This window comes from Mangifera indica, chromosome 12 (genome assembly GCF_011075055.1).
Source record: "Mangifera indica cultivar Alphonso chromosome 12, CATAS_Mindica_2.1, whole genome shotgun sequence".
NCBI lineage: Eukaryota > Viridiplantae > Streptophyta > Magnoliopsida > Sapindales > Anacardiaceae > Mangifera > Mangifera indica.
In genome coordinates, this window is record NC_058148.1 from 11,083,021 (window position 1) to 11,103,712 (window position 20,692).

The 20,692-nt window shown below is 30.1% G+C and overlaps 3 protein-coding genes across 3 annotated transcripts; 2 read left to right on the forward strand and 1 right to left on the reverse strand.

Annotated features, from left to right (window-relative positions):
- Positions 1–2,099: 2,099 nt before the first annotated feature.
- On the reverse strand, positions 2,100–3,500 carry LOC123192059 (putative UDP-rhamnose:rhamnosyltransferase 1). The gene has a single exon (XM_044604527.1). It carries the CDS (start codon positions 3,498–3,500, stop codon positions 2,100–2,102), a length of 1,401 nt encoding a protein of 466 aa, XP_044460462.1.
- A 5,868-nt stretch (positions 3,501–9,368) lies between these two features.
- On the forward strand, positions 9,369–10,998 carry LOC123192593 (putative UDP-rhamnose:rhamnosyltransferase 1). Its single transcript, XM_044605196.1, has one exon. The coding sequence runs from the start codon at positions 9,537–9,539 to the stop codon at positions 10,935–10,937; it is 1,401 nt and encodes a 466-aa protein (XP_044461131.1). The 5' UTR covers positions 9,369–9,536; the 3' UTR covers positions 10,938–10,998.
- A 6,473-nt stretch (positions 10,999–17,471) lies between these two features.
- Positions 17,472–19,157, forward strand: LOC123192460 (putative UDP-rhamnose:rhamnosyltransferase 1). Its single transcript, XM_044605023.1, has one exon. The coding sequence runs from the start codon at positions 17,675–17,677 to the stop codon at positions 19,073–19,075; it is 1,401 nt and encodes a 466-aa protein (XP_044460958.1). The 5' UTR covers positions 17,472–17,674; the 3' UTR covers positions 19,076–19,157.
- Positions 19,158–20,692: the final 1,535 nt, after the last annotated feature.

Sequence of the window (20,692 nt, forward strand, 5' to 3'; positions counted from 1 at the left end):
GAAAAAAACAATAGAGTTCATGAAAAAAAACTATGGGAAATGCTAGAACTGAATGAAAAATTTTATATTTAATACTTGAAAAAAGTATTGTTGACCTTTGACAATTTCTTTGAAATGTTAATCATTAAGAAGCATTTAATGGTTGATTATATGTGTGTGGCTATATATATATATATATATATTCCTTTATTACTAATTCATGGATTAGTAATTTTCATCTCCACCTAGAAACTATGTATTAAACCGCCCTACATTAAAAAAAAAACAATTTTGTTAGAGGAATCTACTCATCTATCATATTTCTTGATCCTGTATAATCACTATTCGTTGAATCTGTGAAGATTATCTTATACCTTTTTTGTTAATTTTTTTGGTGCCACTAGTCTTTTTGCAGCTAAGGTGGGGGCTTCTAGAGTAATTGCAGTTGAAGCTAGTGAGAAGATGGCTGCTCTGGCGACCCAGGTGAAAATGTTATCCATTATATGTTCCTTAAACTTTGTTATTGACTCTAATAGTTTTTCGCCCCCTCTTCATTGTTTGTTAATTGTAGATTGCAAAAGATTACGGCTTTTGGTCGAATATACCTCAAAATGAAGTCAATGGTAGCAGCATGGGGATAATAGAGGTAGTTCAAGGGATGGTTAAAGAGGTTGGTGAACCGATACAAATACAATAAAACTTTATTTTTTTAATAAATAATAATTTCATTTCTAATTTTAACAGAAATTTTTAATAAAAATTAGGTTATAAAAAAGTGTTTAAAATTTTAAAATCATATAAATATGTATTTATTTTTTCATTAAAACTTAAAGAAAAAATAGTCTTTTGGGCTTATAATAATCATATTTTAAGTAAGAATGTCATCAAAATGTTTGGTCAATCAATTCAAAAATAGTAGATACATGCACGCATATTAATTCTCAAATCAAATCCTTTTCAGTCATAATACTAGTGAAAAATGTTAGTGGATGGCTTAGCATCAGCTGAAAAAATATCATTTCACATTCCCTGCCTCTCATTCTGTGAAAGTATAACTGCAGCATGGCAACAAACAATCTGTCTTAAAAGTTTTTTTTTTTTTTTTTATAAATAATAATTTAAAATTTTTATTTTAAAAAATTAATAATCTAAAAATAAAATAATAATTTTATTATATATACATTTTTAAAATATTTTTAAATAACCCTTTTAAATATTGTACCTAAATATTTTTAATATGCGAAATTATCTTTCAAAACTTTTTGAAAATTTATAAATCAATTATTATAATTCTTTCAAAATTCTATCGGTTGGTATTACCCTTTACTATTTTCATAACCTCACCATTGTTGGTTTTAACTAGACTCTTTTTTCTCATGATATGAGTTATTGTCGATGAAAATTTTCACTTGATCGAATTGTCAATAACTTAATCAAGTAAAAGATATTGATGATATTATCTTGAAATGGTTGAACAGAGGAACAAAAGAAGAATTTGAAAAAGGTGAAAGAAAAAAAAAAAACAAAGGAGGAGGTGAAACCTAAAAGAAAAAAATGAATTTTTATATAATTTAGATATTTAAATATTTTTTTAATCTGAGATTATAAATAATTTTAGAAAATGAAATTATAAGAATAAAATAGTAATTCCACTTCGTATAATTATGTCAATATTTGATTTTAAATGAATAAATGTTATTTATATGATCAGGTGTGGAAAAGAGTTAAAAGCCAAATTTTAAGTGGGAAAATGTGATTTATATTTATGCATAAAATAGATGATAGAATATATATATATAATATATAAATGATTAAATATTACTTTATTTTTAAATTAAAATCATCTGATTATATGATATTATATTATTTATGTACTTAATTATATATTAAAAAATATGTGTACATAATTTTATCAATAATATATTAAGTTAATAATAGTATTTTTTTTATTAATAACAATAATATCTATTTTTAAATTGAATAGTATTATATGTATAATTTTATGTATAAATAATGATATGTTAACATGTGATTGACATATGATGATACATGTTATTTGCGTATAAAGTTACACACATAATATTATTGTTTTAAATTATTAAAATAAAATCAATTACATTTCAACGATTTGAAACTTGCCTATGATTCTGCAGAAACTCAACAAATTTGTGTATGTATTGATGGTGGATCTGTTCATTTGCAAATAAAATCCTCAATTCCTTGGCTTTCTCTCTGTAAATTCTTCCTTCTTCTTCAACTATAACCAACTTTAATGCCTCTGACACTGATTGCCTCGTGTACATTCCATCTTCTTCATTTCTGTTTATCTCAATCCCAACCTTCTTCTTTGTAAAAACTCTTGCAATCAACCCTTGGTCAATGGAGAAAGGCAACATAACTAGGGGATGTCCATAATATAATGACTCTATAATTGAGCTAAATCCACAGTGAGTTAAAAATGCTCCCACTGATTCATGAGCTAATATCCTGAGTTGAGGGGCCCAACTCGTCCACACCATTCCTCTACCCTCCACTCTTTTCTCAAACCCATATGGAAGAACTCCTGTGTCATCCTGATTCCTTAGAACCCAAAAGAAAGGTAACCCGGATAATTCCAAACCTAGAGCCAACTCAATCAACTCAGTTTGACTCAAGTTTAACTCGCTTCCAAATGCTACGCAAATCACAGTCTTTGGCTCGTGTTTCCCCAACCAATCGTTAATGGTAAGCCAGGTGTTATTTTCATGGGCGCCTCCGTTGTCGTAAGCCAAAGGCGGCAACAACCCTATAGGTAGGACTGGTTTACCATGAAGCTCTTCGAGGAGATTTATCCATTCCGATTCAATCTCAATGCAGCTTCTTACAGCTATTACATCACAGCCGTCTATCACCAACCCTAGTCGTACCATATCTGTGACTCCCGAATCGTTCATCTCAATATGATCAAAAAATTTCTTTGCTTCATGAAGTCGAAACGCTACGTTGGTTTTGATTGGTACCCATGTTGGAGGAACAGTGAAATCTTCTGGCTTAGTACGATGATCCTCACCATTGATCATAGCCGATGATGATGATCCAAAGAAACAGATTGACAAAGCCTGGGTTATGCTGAAGAAGGCGCTGGAGATGCCAAGCTTGGCTGTTATTGGTGGCAACCAGGAAGCAATAAAGTCGTGAATAATCCAATCTGGCTTGGATTTTTGCAAAAATTCAGCCAGAGAATCTTGGAGTTTATCACAGGCAATTTTAAGATATGGGATTTTGTGAAATGGCAAATCACTGGTGGCCTCAGCGTGTTGTGGAAGATTATCCTGATGGGGTAAAGTAAGGCTCACAAAATTCATCTGGGAAGATAAATTTGGAGGGACTTTAGGAAGGCGTTGGATGTTTCTGGGGGTTGAAATGAATGAGATCTTGTGACCCCTTTGAGCAATCTGTTTAGCTAGTTCAAAGAATGGAATCATATGACCAAAGGCTAGCCATGGAAACATGGCTATGTGAAGCTGTTTAGCATCCGCCATTGCAATCAAATTTCAAGGCGATTTCTGTTCAGTATCTTCAGACTATGCTCCATCTTAAACTCCACTTCTTCTATGCGATTAGCTAATAACTGATTGCGTGTCTCTATGTTATCCACATATGTGCGCAAACTATTGAATACGATTATACGAACAATAATTGACATAATGCGAGTGGGCAAAGAAAATAATTCTTTGTAAAAGGGTTTTTATTCATATTGGAAAAATTTTGGATTGATTAATTTAATATCAAATAGTAAAATTATATAAAATAAAATGTCAATATATTTGATTAATAATTATAAATTTGATTATTATGTATCAAGATTTGTCTATTTGACAAAATTGAACAGATTTCCATTTATTAAAAAAAAAAAAAATTGAGATTTTTGCAATCATCATTATAATGGCGGTTGGGTTTACCCTTTCCCTTTGGATACCAGTAGTTGTGGCAGGCTGTTGTGGTGCATCTTTCATCAGAAGGGAGCTCTGGAGCAATTAAGCAATGGAATCATCTGAAGTGGCAAAGCATTTGGAATTCTCAATTGAAGTCATTATATATATAAAAAAATAAAAATACACATAACAATTCATTTTTTTAATTTCTTATTAAATATAGTTGCAAAAAATATCTATTTTGGTTAGGAAAATGAACTTAGTATACAAATATAATTACATTTTTTTTAAACACCACTTTCATGGTGGAAGGAAATAATACCCTACTAAAATTAATTTTTCAGTTATAAAATAGAGATAAAATTATTTGGTATTTAAATTGTTATTTAGACAACTAAGATTTTAGTGATAAATAAATTTTTTTAGCAACTATAATTTTAATTGTGAAATATGTAACTAAAATTAATATTTTGTAACTATCTTTTTAGTTGCAAGTAATTTTGTTTTGACAATTAAGTATATAGTTGCAAAATAATTCTACCATTTTGGTTGGTGATAACTAAATTATTATTTTAACAACTAAAATTTTGCTTACAAATAAATTTGTTTGACCATTATAACTTTAGTTGCGAAATATGTAACTAAAATTAATTTTTTCAATTAATTTTTTAATTGTAAGTAATTTTATTTTGACAATTAAGTGTTTAATTTGTTTCACAACTATAACTTTAGTTGTGAAATATGTAATTAAAATTAGGCCATAAGACCAATCCACTAAAGGTTTGCAAAGACACAAGTAGAAAGGCAGGCCTTCCAATTTTTACGAGCCGATCTGACTTGTGAGAGCTGCATTATAACGAATCTTGATCAAGTATGGCTTGTAGGCACAATGGATTATGCCGAACCTAGTTCTTTTCAGTATGACCCACTGTCATCTCTCATCGTAATTATATGCAAATTGATTTGAATCCTTATTTTAATTATTGCAATGGTTATCCAATCATTTATTAATTGTATAAATAAATTAATAAAAAAATTTAATTGCTTCTTCATCACTATCATAATTTCACTATTATCAGTCTTAATTATCTTTTTCTTTCATCGTGATATGAGTTATTGTTGATGACAGTTTTCATTTGATCGAGTTGTCAACAACTCAATCAAGCAAAAGATATTAATGATATCATCTTGGAATCTTTGAACAAGGGAACATAAGAAAAACACAAAGAAGGTGAAAAGAAAAGGACCAAGGGAAGAAGGAGAGGAGACTCCAAGTAAAAAGAACAATTAGTGAGTTGTTATGTAATTTAAATTTTTAATTTTTTTAACTTTTTAATTTAAGATTATATAATAATTTTGAAAAACAAAATTGTAAAAATAAAATAATAATTTTATTTTCTATAACCATATTAAACTTTGATTTTAAGTGAAAAATGTTATTTATATGTGTATACATGGAAAAGTATTTAAGCTCAAACCTTACCTGTAGGAAAATATAATTTTGATTTATATATAATTTTCTTGTGTGGAAGATTATCGTGATGGGATAAATTTGGATGGAGGGACTTTAGGAAGGCGTTGGATGTTTCTGGGAGTTGAAATGAAGGAGATCTTGTGACCCCTTTGAGCAGTCCGTTTGGCTAGTTCAAAGTATGGAATCATGTAACCAAAAGCTAGCCATGGAAACATAGCTATGTGAAGTTGTTTAGCATCCGCCATTGCAGTCAAATTTCAAGGCATTTTCTCTTCAGGATCTTCCAACTATGCTCAGTCTCCAGCTCCACTTCCTCCATGTAATCCAGTTCCACTGGCTAATAACTGATTGCGTGTCTCAATGTAATCCACATATCTGCGCATAATAATAATGAATTTCAACAATAATTGAGATTTTTTCAATCAACACTGTAATGAGGGTTGGATTTACCCTTGTACTTTCCGTAGTAATAGCTGTGGCAAAGTTATTGTTGTGAATATAGCTTCTTGAGGGAGCTTTAATGTTTATAAGTAATATTTTATATAAAAATTCGATATATAAATAATATATTATTATATATTTAAATATTATTTTATTTTTAATTTAAAATTATTTAATCATATGATAATATATTATTTATATTTTTTAATTATATTTTAAAAATATATACACATAATTTTATTAAAAAGTAATTACGTTTATTCAATCCTCGCTTTATTGGTGGAAAGAAACAAAATGCTGCTAAAATTAAATTTTTGCAATATTTTGACAACTAAGAATTTGATTATAAAATTGAGATAAACTTATTTAGTAACTAAATTGCTATTAGGACAATTAAAATTTTTGTTGTAAAAAAATTTGTTTGACAACCATAACTTTAGTCACAAAATATAGAACTAAAATTAATATTTTGCCATTATTTTTTTTAGTTGTAAGTCATTTTGTTTTGGTAATTAAGTATTTAGTTGTAAATAAATGTTTTTGGAAAATATAACTTTTGTGGCAAAATATGTAACTTAAATTAATTTTTCACATTTAATTTTTTAATTGTAATTAATTTTGTTTTGACTATTACGTGTTTAATTGCAAAAAAATTTCAATATTTTGGTGGTAACTAAATTATTATTTTGACAACTGAAATTTTAGTTATAAATAAATTTATTTGACAGTTATAACTTTAGTTACGAAATATATAGCCTTAGTTAATTTTTTGTAACTAATTTTTAGGGCTGGATTTGAGTCGAGCCGAGCTCAGCTCGGTTCAAATATAGGCAGCTTGAGTTCGGTTCGAGCTCGGCTAAGGCCAGCTCGTTTTGGGCTTGCGTTTGGCTCGGCTCGACTTAGTTCGTTTTTCATTATCAAAACGACATCATTTTTAATATATATTAATTAAAATGACGTCGTTTTGTATAAATTTTTTTTAAAAAAAAAATCTATCGAGCCAACTCGAGCCAGCTCAAGCTCGGCTCGAGCTCGATCGAGCTGAGCCAAGCCTAGCTCGTTTCAGGCTTGACCGAGCCGAGCTCGAGCTTGAGCTAAGCTTGGCTCGTTTCGAATCCAACCCTACTAATTTTTAGTTGTAAGTAATTTTGTATTGACAACTAAGTGTTTACTTTGTTTGATGATAAAATATCCACTTTTGGTTATTGTGTTTATCTAGGTGACAACTTTTATAACTTTTTTTATTATAAACTCAATAAGTAGTTTGAATGACAAAAGAGGAAACTTAATATATAAGAGGATATGGATTCATATCTCCTTTAATGATATATCAAAATTAAACTTTTAACTTACTTAATTCAGTGGTTATGAAATCAGTTACTAAAGCTGGGATTTATCCTGTTTGATGTGATTAATTCAATCTAAAAAATAATGAACAGACTCGAATGGGATTCCTAGTTGAAAAAAAAAAGTTTGTATCAAGTAGTAAATCTTGAAATCCAAGCGGCCAAAAGACTATTTTCCACCTAAAGTATCCTCTTATCTCAAATTCTCATCCTTTAACTTTAAAGATCTTATTCATCCATTCATGAACTGTTAAAGTTAACGAAACTATAATTCTTTAAAATTTTATTTCTTTTCCCCGCAAACCTTAAATATGAATAATTTTCTCCATAGACCAAATTTTAAAAAATAACATTCCCCCCCCCCCCCCCTAAAGTTTGGTTTTCAAAATCCAATGCCATCTCCAACGACATCTCCTTTCTCTTTCTTCGACAGTCGCTCCCTTACCATCTTCCCCTCTGACCGACGATCTTAAACTCAACAAGAAATGATGATTCATTGAGAAAGATGAAACATTATCTCTCGGACGAAGACAAAATCTCTCATCTTTCTTGACAAAGGCTCTCGTCTTTGTCGGATCTTGTCTGGGTCTTCTCGACGAAGTTAAGTTATTTTTTACATCAATTGATGTCGTCGAAGCGTTCAAACAAGAGAAACTTGATTGCCAAAGCGAGAAGAGGTATCGAGAGATATTCGTCGTTGACAATAATGTTGGATTTGATGTCGGGGATCTGGAAACTAAATCCTAGAGAGAACTGTTATTTTTAAAACTTAGGTTGGAGAAAACTTTTAGTTTTTAAAGTTTAATAAAAGAAAAAAAGATTTAATTTTAGTTTGTTTTTAACATTACAAATAAAATAACTATTTTATTTCTAAAACTATTAATTTTAACCACTCATAAGTAGGTATTTAAGATTTTTAAAGTAAAATTTTAATTTATTTTTAAAGATAGAAATTTGAGATACGAGGATATTTTGGGTGGAAATAAGCGTTTGGTCAATCCAAGCACATGAAAATGATTGAAAGGGTGCAAATCCACAGGCAATATAAGAGAGCAACTATTAAATGTTCACAAAATTTTGCACGTTTAAAATTGGCCAAATGACTATTTCCCACCCCAGGTTTGATGTTTTCTCAAATATCCCCCTTTTAACTATGGAAACACCAAACACCCACCCATGAACAATTAAAATTAACGGTGATAAAGGTAAAATCGTCATTTTCTCTATAATATTAAAAAATAAACTAAAATATAATCTATTTTTTCCCTCCTAAACTTTGAAAACTAAAATTTTCCCCCAGCCTAAGTTTTAAAAAATGACAGTTTCACCTTAGGGTTTCATTTTGAAATCTCCGGCTACATCTCCGGCTCTATTACTGATGGTCTCTCCTTCTCGAAGCATTCTCTCCTTCCGACGATCTCTTTTCTCCCATTTGGAGGTCCGATCGTTTTCCCAGAAGAAGACCTCTGGGAAGACAGTCGTCTTCCCAGACGAAGACGATGACTTCGTCTTCATCTTTCTTGATGAAGTTCTTCGTCTCCCAAGGCGTCTCTGATGCCGATCGGGTCTCCAAATGAGAGGAAAGAGATCACCGAAAAGAGATGATGCTTCGAGAAGGAGAGACCGTCGGTAATGGAGCAGGAGATGTCATCGGAGATTTCAAAATGAAACCTTAGGGTGAAATTGCTATTTTTTAAAACTTAGACTAGGAGAAAATTTTAGTTTTTAAAGTTTAGGAGGGCAAAAAGAGATAAAATTTTTAGGCATTAGGGTTCTGTTAAATTTAACTGGTCATAGGTGGGTATTTGATATTTCTATAGTTAAAAAAGAGATATTTAAGAAAACATCAAACTTGGGTGGAAAATAGTTGTTTGGCCTTTAAAATTTAAAAAGATTGTAAAGGTTATGGGGTCCATCAATGGCATTATTGGATTAAATTTGAAAAAAAAACAAACACACAAACGTGCATGGCCCAATTTTTACCTAACCGAATATGGTTACGTACAGACGGAAAATGAAAGTTGATTGTAAAGCATAATTTCAAAGATCCTGAAAACAAGTAGGGCCCTTGTTATTTGTCACATATTTCCAATGCCCACCCACTATGTATCAAATACTGGTAGACACGAGGCATGATTGAGTTGTTCAAAAAAAAAATTTTATTCGGCAGAAAATTTACTCACCTCTCACAGAGACAATTGAAAAAAATCTCAATTATTGTTCGCACTTCTTATTATGGTGGGCACGCTGCTGGCAAGTGGATTACAGAGGGGCAAAAAGGGGAGCTACAATTAGCCAGTGGATTATATAGAGGAAGTAGAGTTGAAGATTGAGCATAGTTTCAAGATTCTAAATAGAAAGACACCTTGAATTTTGATAGCAATGGCGGATGCTAAACAGCTTCACATAGCTATGTTTCCATGGCTAGCCTTTGGCCACATGATTCCATACTTTGAACTAGCCAAACTGATTGCTCAAAAGGGCCACAAAATCTCATTCATTTCAACTCCCAGAAACATCCAACGCCTTCCTAAAGTCCCTCCAAATTTATCCTCCCAGTGGAATTTTGTGAGCCTCACTTTGCCCCTTCACGATAATCTTCCACATGATGCAGAGGCCACCAATGATTTGCCCCTTCACAAAATCCCACATCTTAAAATTGCTTGTGATAAACTCCAACATTCTCTAGTTGAATTTTTGCAAAAGTCCAATCCAGATTGGATTTTTCACGACTTTATTGCTTCCTGGCTGCCACCAATAACAGCCAAGCTTGGAATCTCCAGCGCCTTCTTCAGCATATTCCAGGCTTCGTCAATCTGTTTCTGTGGATCATCATCATCGGCCATGATCAATGGCGAGGATCCTCGTTCTAAGCCGGAAGATTTCACTGTTCCTCCACCATGGGTACCATTCAAAACCACCGTTGCGTTTCGACTTCATGAAGCAAAAAAATTTTTTGAGCATTATGAGATGAACGATTCGGGAGTTACAGATATGGTTCGTATGGGGTCGGTGCTAGACGGTTGTGATGTGATAGCTATAAGAAGCTGCATGGAGATTGAATCGCAATGGATAAATCTCCTGAGAGAGCTTCATGGTAAACCAGTTCTACCTGTAGGGGTGTTGCCACCTACAACTTACGACAGCAGAGACACCCTTGAAGATAACAACTGGCTTACCATTAACGACTGGTTAGGGAAACACGAGCCAAAGACTGTAATTTATGTAGCATTCGGAAGCGAGTCAAATTTGAGTCAAACTGAGTTGACTGAGTTGGCTCTAGGTTTAGAATTATCCGGGTTACCTTTCTTTTGGGCTTTAAGGAACCGGGATGACACAGTAGTTCTTCCAGATGAGTTTGAGGAAAGAGTGAACGGTAGAGGAGTGGTGTGGACGAGTTGGGCCCCTCAACTCAGGATATTAGCTCATGAATCGGTGGGAGCATTTTTAACTCATTGTGGATCTAGCTCAATTACAGAGTCATTATATCATGGACATCCTTTGGTTATGTTGCCCATCTACGGTGATCAGGGATTGATTGCTAGAGCTTTTACAGAAAAGAAGGTCGGCATAGAGATTCCGAGAAATGAGGAAGATGGAATATACACGAGAAAATCAGTGGCGGAAACATTAAAGTTGATTATAGTTGAAAAAGAAGGGAAAATTTATAGAGAGAAAACCAATGAATTGAAGGTTTTATTTGCAGATAAACAACTCCATGATCAATACATACACAAATTTGTTGAGTTTCTGCAGAATTATAAGCAAGTTTCAAATCATTGAAGTGTAATAGATATAATTTGCAATAAATAAAAATTAGATATTATTGTTATTTATTAAAAAATATTAGTTATTAACTTAATATATAATATATCTTCTCTCACCTCCTTTTTTGCTTGCTTTTTTTTTTTCTTTTCATCTTCTTCATATTCTTATAGTTTATATCTTCATCTGTTCAATGATTTCAAGTTGTCGTCACTAATAACTTTTAATCAAACAAGTTATTAACAACTTTATCAAGTAAAAATTGTTGTTCAAGATAGTTTATATCATGACAAAAAAAAGATAATTAGAGTTGACAATGGTGAAAACATGATAACAATAAATAAACATTATAAATAATTAGGATTTTTAAAAAATAATAAAAATTGATTTATAAATATTTAAATAATTTTAATAGAGAAATTATTATGTTTAAAATATTTAGATTTAATTTTTTCTAAAGTTATTTATTTTTTAAAATTTACTAAATAATAAAATTATTATTTTACTCGTATTGATTTTAATTTTTGCTGAGTTTTATTTTTTTAAATATTATATATAATATTTAGGAACAGAAAAAACCTTTAAAGAAAAATCTCAAGTGAAAAAATGTAATTTATTTGAAAAAAATTTACATAATAATAAGGCCAAAGGACTTATTCCCACCCAAGTTTTGATGCATTCTCAAACTTTCACACTCAACCTTTTAAAAATTCAAACACCCACCATCATTCAACTTCTGATCTGTTTAGCTGTTAATTAGAAGGGCAATAATATCATTTCATTATTAATATTAACAAATATAATGTTAACCCATTTCCTCTTTCAAGTTTGAAAATTGGTAATTTCACCTCAAGTTTAATTTTTTTAGTTTTAAAAAATAACTTTTTTTTTCTATTTTATATTTTTTTCATTCCTCTCTGGTCACCGTCTCTATCTCCAACGATTCTATCATAATTTTTGAACGAAAAATGTGTAAGAGATTTGGATCTCCTACTTGTTTTTGCGGCATTGTCACCCCTCCATCGGTGGTCAACAACGTTGTGTTGAAAGAGGAAGAAGAGGGTCGATTCATTGACCGTCTCCCTTTTCGATTTGTGCATAAGAATGTCGAATCGTTCTTTGGATTGAAAAACAAATGTTAGATTATTGCTTGATTATCACTAGCAATGTCGGCTATGCCTTGGATTTCTTCATTGGTCAGACATGATGGGAGTTACTAGAGATGGAGGGAAAAATTGTGGAAGATAAGGGTGCAATTGTGGTTTTTTAAAGTTTGGGGGTTGAATGAAGATCAAAATTGTAAGTAATAGGAGACTGGATCGGGGGAAAATGTTGTTTTTTTGAATAATGAATCCTTTCTTTAAAATTATGTTTTTCATAAATATGTATAATAAATGTGAATGAAGATAAAATAATAATTTACAATTAAATTAATAAAATCATTTAATTTTATTTATTTATAAATCGGTATTTAAATTTACAAAAAAATTAAAGATAAAAATTTAAAAATAAATCAAAACTTGTGCATCATTGACCTAATAATAATAATAATAATAAGGGTGCAATTGCCCCTTTTACTTTGGATAATCACAAACAATGTTTTATATATATAATTTAAATATATAAATGATATATTATTATATAATTAAATATTATTTTATTTTTAATTTAAAATTATTTAATTAATATAATAATATATCATTTATATATTTAAATTATATATTAAAAAATATATATTTAATTTTATTAAAAAATATATTTACAATGTTTCAAACCTCGCTTTATTAGTAAAAAAATCAAAATGCTACTAAAATTAATTTTTTATAATGAATTTTTTAATTACAATTAATTATGTTTTGACAATTAAGAATTTGGTTATAAAATAGAGGTAAAATCATTTGGTAACTAAATTGCTATTCGGACAATTATAACTTTAATCACAATATATGTAACTAAAATTAATATTTTATGACTAATTTTTTAGTTACAAGTAATTTTGTTTCGGCAACTAATCGTATAGTTGTAAATAAATTTATTTTGAAACTATAACTTTTTTCGTGAAATATATAACCAAAATTAATTTTTGACATCTAATTTTTTAGTTGTAATTAGTTTTATTTTGACAACAAAGTGTTTAGTCGTAAAATGATTCCACCATTTTAGTGGTAACTAAGTTGTTATTTTGATAACTAAAATTTTAATTATAAATAAATCTGTTTGACAATTATAACTTTAATCACAAAATATGTAACTTAATTTTCTCCAACTAATTTTTTAGTTGCAAGATTGTTTGATGATAGAATATCCACCAGCTAATAACTGATTATGTGAGCACAATAATGAATTCGAACAATAATGGAGATTTTTTCAATCATCATTGTAATGACGGTAGGGTTGGGTATGAGTCAGGTTTGTTTGAATTTAAGTTCGAATTAGGTTAGAACAAGTCTGATTAGACTTAAATGAACTCAAATTCGAATTTAAGAGTTTAATATTTTTAAATTCAACTTTGAGTTTTCAAGATCTTTAGTTCATAAAGATCGTAAATCTAAAAAGTTTGATATGAATCGATTAAAATAATATTATCTTGATTAATATACATTAAAATGATATCGTTTTAATAGTAAATTGAACTCAAAGGTCGATTTGAGGGGTGAAATTTTGGTTTATAAAACTAAAGGTGAAAATTTACTTTTTATATTATATTGGGTGCGCTAGTAATCCACCCCCCCAGCGTGAAAGTACTTCAACTAGGTCGGGTTTCGGTTCCTAAAATTTCATGTTCATCAAGTTTTTAGCAGGGTTCTACACATTTTCTCCCTCTCACTTTCTCTTCATTTTTGCCAAGAATTCACTTCACACTCTCAATGGCCAGCTACATCAACTTGGAAACCCTAGGAAAGCAGGAGAGAATCAAAGAAGAAACTCTTTTGTAATTATCCTTTTGTTATAATTATATCTTCTTTATTTCTTATCTAAAGAAAAAAAGAAAAATGTTTCCATTACTAGGTAGATCACATCTACCCAAGGTACCGCTTATGTGCATTGGAAGTTCATGGCTTGGTATTCTTTTATCATCTGTCTTTCTTTTCCTTTTGTTTGCCAGGTGGCAGAAAATAAATGCTGGAGTTGCAAGTTTACTTGTACGTCCAAACAAGATTTGCAGAATCATTTGCACCCTACAATTGACATTAAAACCATTAAACTTCTTTGTGATAATGATAAATATCTGAAACCTTTCATGCAAGATGATAAGCTCTTGTACAGTTTTGGTGATGATGAAGGTAAGATGAGTATGAAACTTCATTTGACAAAGAGGAGCTTTTGAGGATTATGGGGAATTTTGAAGAGATTTGCATTAATGATGAGAATACCCGGGAGCAATTTGCATCAAGTAATTGCTCTATTGATGAAAATGGAAAGAGAGAAGATGCTTCTGCTTCCAGTGTGGCCTCTGCGTGTTGTGGAAGATTATCGTGATGGGGTAAAGTGAGGCTCACAAAATTCATCTGCGAAGATAAATTTGGAGAGACTTTAGGAAGGCGTTGGATGTTTCTGGGAGTTGAAATGAAGGAGATCTTGCTACCCCTTTGAGCAATCCGTTTGGCTAGTTCAAAGTATGGAATCATGCGACCAAAGGCTAGCCATGGAAACATGGCTATGTGAAGCTGTTATGCATCCGCCATTGCAATCAAATTTCAAGGCGTTTTCTGTTCAGGATCTTCAAACTATGCTCAATCTTCATCTCCACTTTCTCTATGTAATCCAGTTCCACTGGCCAGCAACTAATTGCGTGTCTCAGTGTAGTCATCTTATGTGCGCATAATAATGAATTCCAACAATAATTGAGGTTTAGGGCCAAAGGACTATTTCCCAACCAAGTTTAGTTATATTCCTAAAGTCTTGTATACAGGGTTTAAAAAATCCAAAATCTCATCTATGAGTAACTGAAGTTAAAATTTTCTGTTAAAGATAAGGGTAAAATTATTATTTTATTAATAATATTAAAAAAATATAAAATTCATTATATTTTTCCCCTAACTTTTAAAAACTAACATTTCACTTTAATTTAAAATTTTCTAACTTTGAAAAATCATATTTTCTTTTCAAACCTTAAGTGTTTTTTCTTCTCCCCTTCGACCACTATCTTCGACATTGATAACCTCTCTCTCCACCCTAAACCATTGACCGACGCACAGAAAGTAATCTGGAGCAAATTTTTTCATCGATAAAGAGATGAGGAGATGAAAAGATCCGAAAATCTCTTCATCGCCAAATCTCTTTGTCTCTGATGAAGAGATCAACTACAGATTGCTTCCCGTGAGTTGACCAGTGGTTTAGGGTGGAGAGGGGAGGTCATCAGTGCCGGATATGGTGGCTAGAGGGGTGAAGAAAAAATTGTTGGGGGGAGGGGGGAGAATATGATTTTTCAAAGTTAGAAAACTTTAGGTAATAATGAAGTTGTTTGTTTTTGAAATTTTGAGGGAAAAAATGAATTTTAAATTTTTTAATATTTTAGTAAAATGATGATTTTACCCCAACCTTTAATAGAAAATTCTAACGACAATTGGCTTATGAGTGAGATTTTTGGTTTCTTAAACCTTACGGGTGTGACTTTGAAAACGCAACTAAACTTTGGTGAGAAATAGTCCTTTGGCCTTTTTTAAATCATCATTGTAACGAGGGTAGGGTTTACCCTTTTACTTTGCATAGTAGTAGTTGTGACAAGTTATTGTTTTGCATCTAGCATCTTGAGGGAGCTTTAACATATATAAGTAATATTATATATATATACTTTTTATATATAATTTTGATATACAGATAATTTATTATCATATGTTTAAGTGTAATCTTATTTTTAATTTAAAATCATTTAATCACATGATAATATAACATCCGTGTTTTTAAATTATATATTAAAAATATGTATGCACAATTTTATTAAAAAAATAATTACATTTATTCAAATCTCGCTTTCTTGGTGGAAAGAAACAAAATGATACTAAAATTAATTTTTTGCAATGTTTTGACAACTAAGAATTTGATTACAAAATAGAGGTAAACTTATTTGGTAACTAAATTGCTATTTGCACAACCAAAATTTGTTTGACAGCTATAACTTCAGTCACAAAATATATAACTAAAATCAATATTTTGTGACTAATTTTTTAGTTGCAAGTAATTTTGTTTTAACAACTAAATGTTTTGTTGTAAATAAATTTTTTTGGGAACTACAACTTTTGTGGTGAAATATGTAGTTTAAATTAATCTTTCATATTTAATTATTTTATTGTAATTAATTTTGTTTTGAAAATTAGGTGTTTAATTGCAAAATAATTCTACCATTTTGGTGGTAACTAAATTATTATTTGGACATTTAAAATTTTAGTTATAAATAAATTTGTTTGACAATTACTATTTTTGTTGCAAAATATATAACTTAAGTTAATTCTTTATAAAGAATTTTTAGTCATAAGTAATTTTGTTTTGGCAATTAAGTATTTACTTTGTTTGATGATAGAATACCCACTTTTGATTATTATGTTTATCTGGGTGGTAACATTTATAACATTTTGTTTAATTATTAATTTAAAGGATAATTTAAGTGACAAAAGAAGAGACTTCATGTATAAAAGAATATGTATTCAAATTTTTTGTGATGACATATTAAGATTGAACTTTTGATTTATCTGATTTAATAGTTATAGAATCAGTCATTAAATTTGAGATTTATCATTTTTAATGTAGTTAATTTAATTCCAAAAATAATGGTCAGACTAGAATGTGATTTCTTGTTAAAAAACAAAATAATTTGTATTAAGCAGTAAATCTTGAAATCCAAGCACACGGAAACTAATTAAAGGGGTACAAATCCACTGGCAATATAAGAAAATAACAATTTAATGTTCACAAAATTTTACATAAAGTCTAAAATTTAAAAAGATTGTAAAGGTTATGGGGTCCATCAATGGCATTATTGGATTACATTTTCAAAAAACAAACAAACAAACAAACAAACGTCAATAGCCCAATTATTGCCTAACCAAATGTGTTTATGTACAGACACAGAAAATGAAAGTTGATGATAAAGCATAACTTCAAGATCCTGAAAACAAGTAGGGCCTTGTTATTTGTCACATGATGCCTATTTTGGAAATTTGGATACGCCGAAGCACTATTCCCACCCAAGGTTTGGAGAAATGACAAAGTCCCACCCTTTATGATTCAAACATCCAAATTCCCACCTATCAGAAACTTATGTTAAAGACTTCTGTTAAATTGAAGGGTAGAATGGTCACTTGACTGGAAAAATAATACTTGCATTATACTGATTCGAAGCATTTCTTCTGCTTCACACTGAGCGAGCGATGGTTCCCTCAAAACTTTTCACCACCCTTATTTTTTTCAACCTTCTTAAAACTACACTCACATTCTGAAACTCACTTCACTTCATAAGATCTCATTCCATCTCATTTTATCAAATATTGGTGGACACGAGGTCAAGATTGAGTTGTTCAAAGGAATTTTTTATTCGGGAGAAAATTTACACACGTTACAAAGACGATAAAAAAAAAATCTCAATTATCGTTCGTATTTATCATTACCATGGGCACGCAAGTAGATTACAATTTACAAAGAGACAAAAAGGGGGTCCACTATTAGCCAGAGGATTTTATAGAGGAAGTGGAGTTCAAGGTTGAGCATAGTTTCAATTCAAGATTCCAAACAGAAAAACACCTTGAATTTTGATAGCAATGGCGGATGCTAAACAGCTTCACATAGCTATGTTTCCATGGCTAGCCTTTGGCCACATGATTCCATACCTTGAACTAGCCAAACGGATTGCTCAAAGGGGTCACAAGATCTCCTTCATTTCAACTCCCAGAAACATCCAACGCCTTCCTAAAGTCCCTCCAAATTTATCTTCGCAAATGAATTTTGTGAGCCTCACTTTACCCCATCACGATAATCTTCCACAACACGCAGAGGCCACCAATGATTTGCCATTTCACAAAATCCCATATCTTAAAATTGCCTGTGATGAACTCCAAGATTCTTTGGCCGAATTTTTGCAAAAATCCAAGCCAGATTGGATTATTTACGACTTTATTGCTTTCTGGTTGCCACCAATAACAGCCAAGCTTGGAATCTCCAGCGCCTTCTTCAGCATATTCCAGGCTTGGTCAATCTGTTTCGGTGGCTCATCATCATCGGCCATGATCAACGGCAAGGATCCTCGTACTAAGCCAGAAGATTTCACTGTTCCTCCACCATGGGTACCATTCAAAGCCACCGTTGCCTTTCGACTTCATGAAGCAAAAAAAATTTTTGATCATTATGAGATGAACGATTCGGGAGTTACAGATATGGTTCGTGTGGGGTTGGTGATAGACGGTTGTGATGTGATAGCTGTAAGAAGCTGCATGGAGATTGAATCGCAATGGATAAATCTAGTGAGAGAGCTTCATGGTAAACCAATCCTACCTGTAGGGCTGTTGCCGCCTACGACTTATGACAGTAGAGACACCCTTGAAGATAACAACTGGCTTACCATTAAAGACTGGTTAAGAAAACACGAGCCAAAGACTGTGATTTATGTAGCATTTGGAAGCGAGTTAAATTTGAGCCAAATTGAGTTGACTGAGTTGGCTCTAGGTTTGGAATTATCCGGGTTACCTTTCTTTTGGGCTTTAAGGAATCGGGATGACACAGTAGTTCTTCCAGAAGGGTTTGAGGAAAGAGTGAAGGGTAGAGGAGTGGTGTGGACGAGTTGGGCCCCTCAACTCAAAATATTAGCTCATGAATCGGTGGGAGCTTTTTTGACTCACTGTGGATTTAGCTCAATCACAGAGTCATTATATTATGGACATCCCCTGGTTATGTTGCCTTTCTCCATGGACCAGGGATTGATTGCCAGAGTTTTTACAGAGAAGAAAGTTGGCATAGAGATACCGAGAAATGAGGAAGATGGAGTGTACACGAGGATATCAGTGGCGAAGACATTAAAGTTGGTTATAGTTGAAGAAGAAGGAAAAATTTATAGAGAGAAAACCAATGAATTGAGGGTTTTATTTGCAGATGAACAACTCCATGATCAATATATACACAAATTTGTTGAGTTTCTGGAGAATCATAGGCAAGTTTCAGATCATTGAAGTGTAATAGATATAATTTGCAATAAGTCAAAATTAGATATTATTGTTATTGTTTAAAAAAATATTAGTTATTAGTTTTATTGTAATATATAATGTATCTTGTCTAACCTCCATTTTCTCTCTTTTTTTTTTTTTTAATTTCTGTCTTCTTCATATTCCTTATAGTTTATATGTTCATTCAATGATTTTAAGTTGTTAAATTGTCATCAATGGCAACTTTTACTCAATCAAGTCATTAACAATTTGATCAAGTAAAGATTATTATTCAAAACAACTCATATCACAACAAAAGAAAAGATAATTAGAATTGACAACGGTGAAAATATGATAATAATATATAAAAAAATATTAATAATTAGGATTTTTAAAAAATAATAAAAACTGATTTATAAATATTTAAATAATTTTAATAGAGAAATTACTATGTTTAAAATATTTAGATTTGATTTTTAAAAATGTTATTTAAAATTTTTAATTTAATAAATAATAAAATTATTATTTACTTGTATAAATTTTAATTTTTTGTTGAGTTTTATTTTTAAAATATTTTAAATAATTTTAAAAATAATAATTTATAATTAAATTAATAAAATTGATTAATTTTAATCATTAATAATTAAATTTTTAAATTTTTAAAAAATTAAAGATAAAATTTGAAAATACATCAATACGTCATTTGGCTTAATAATAATAAAGGGCGTTTAGTTGGGGTTTTTTAAGATTACCTTGGTAATATATATTTTATCTCCTTGTTTGGTTTGTCAATAATAAAATATTACAGTAATCTTCTATTACCAATACTGACGTGACAGGTTATATAGGTGATAATCCGATTACCATCTTCATCTTAGGTATTTAAAAATTACCAAGATAATCTTGATTTTATTATTATTATATTATTATTTATTAATTTTTTGAAATAAAAATAAATTTATTTTTAATTAATATGACAAATAATTTAAAAAATATTTAAAAATAATTATATTCAAGAGCATTTAAGTAAAATAATTTACTAGTAATATTTTATTACCTTTAACCAAACACAATAATTATCTATACTTACCAAATTTTATCAAACATAGTAATCATTTATACCCAGTAATCTTCTAAATAATCTATTTTTAAGGTAATCTTTCTATTTTGGTAATAAAATATTACTCAAACCAAACGCCCCCTAAGGGGCATTTGATTCAAGTTATTGAAGATTACCTTGGTAATCTATCTTTTATTCATTTGTTTGGTTTGTCAGTAACAAAAAATTACAGTAATCTTCTATTACCAATACTGACGTGACAGGTTATATAGGTGATAATCCGATTACCATCTTCATCTTAGGTATTTAAAAATTATCAAGATAATCTTGATTTTATTATTATTATATTATTATTTATTAATTTTTTGAAATAAAAATAAATTTATTTTTAATTAATATGACAAATAATTTAAAAAATATTTAAAAATAATTATATTCAAGAGCATTTAAGTAAAATAATTTACTAGTAATATTTTATTACCTTTAACCAAATACAATAATTATTTATATCTATCAAATTTTATCAAACATAATAATTATTTATATCTAATACCTTTTAAATAATTTATTTTTAAGATAATTTT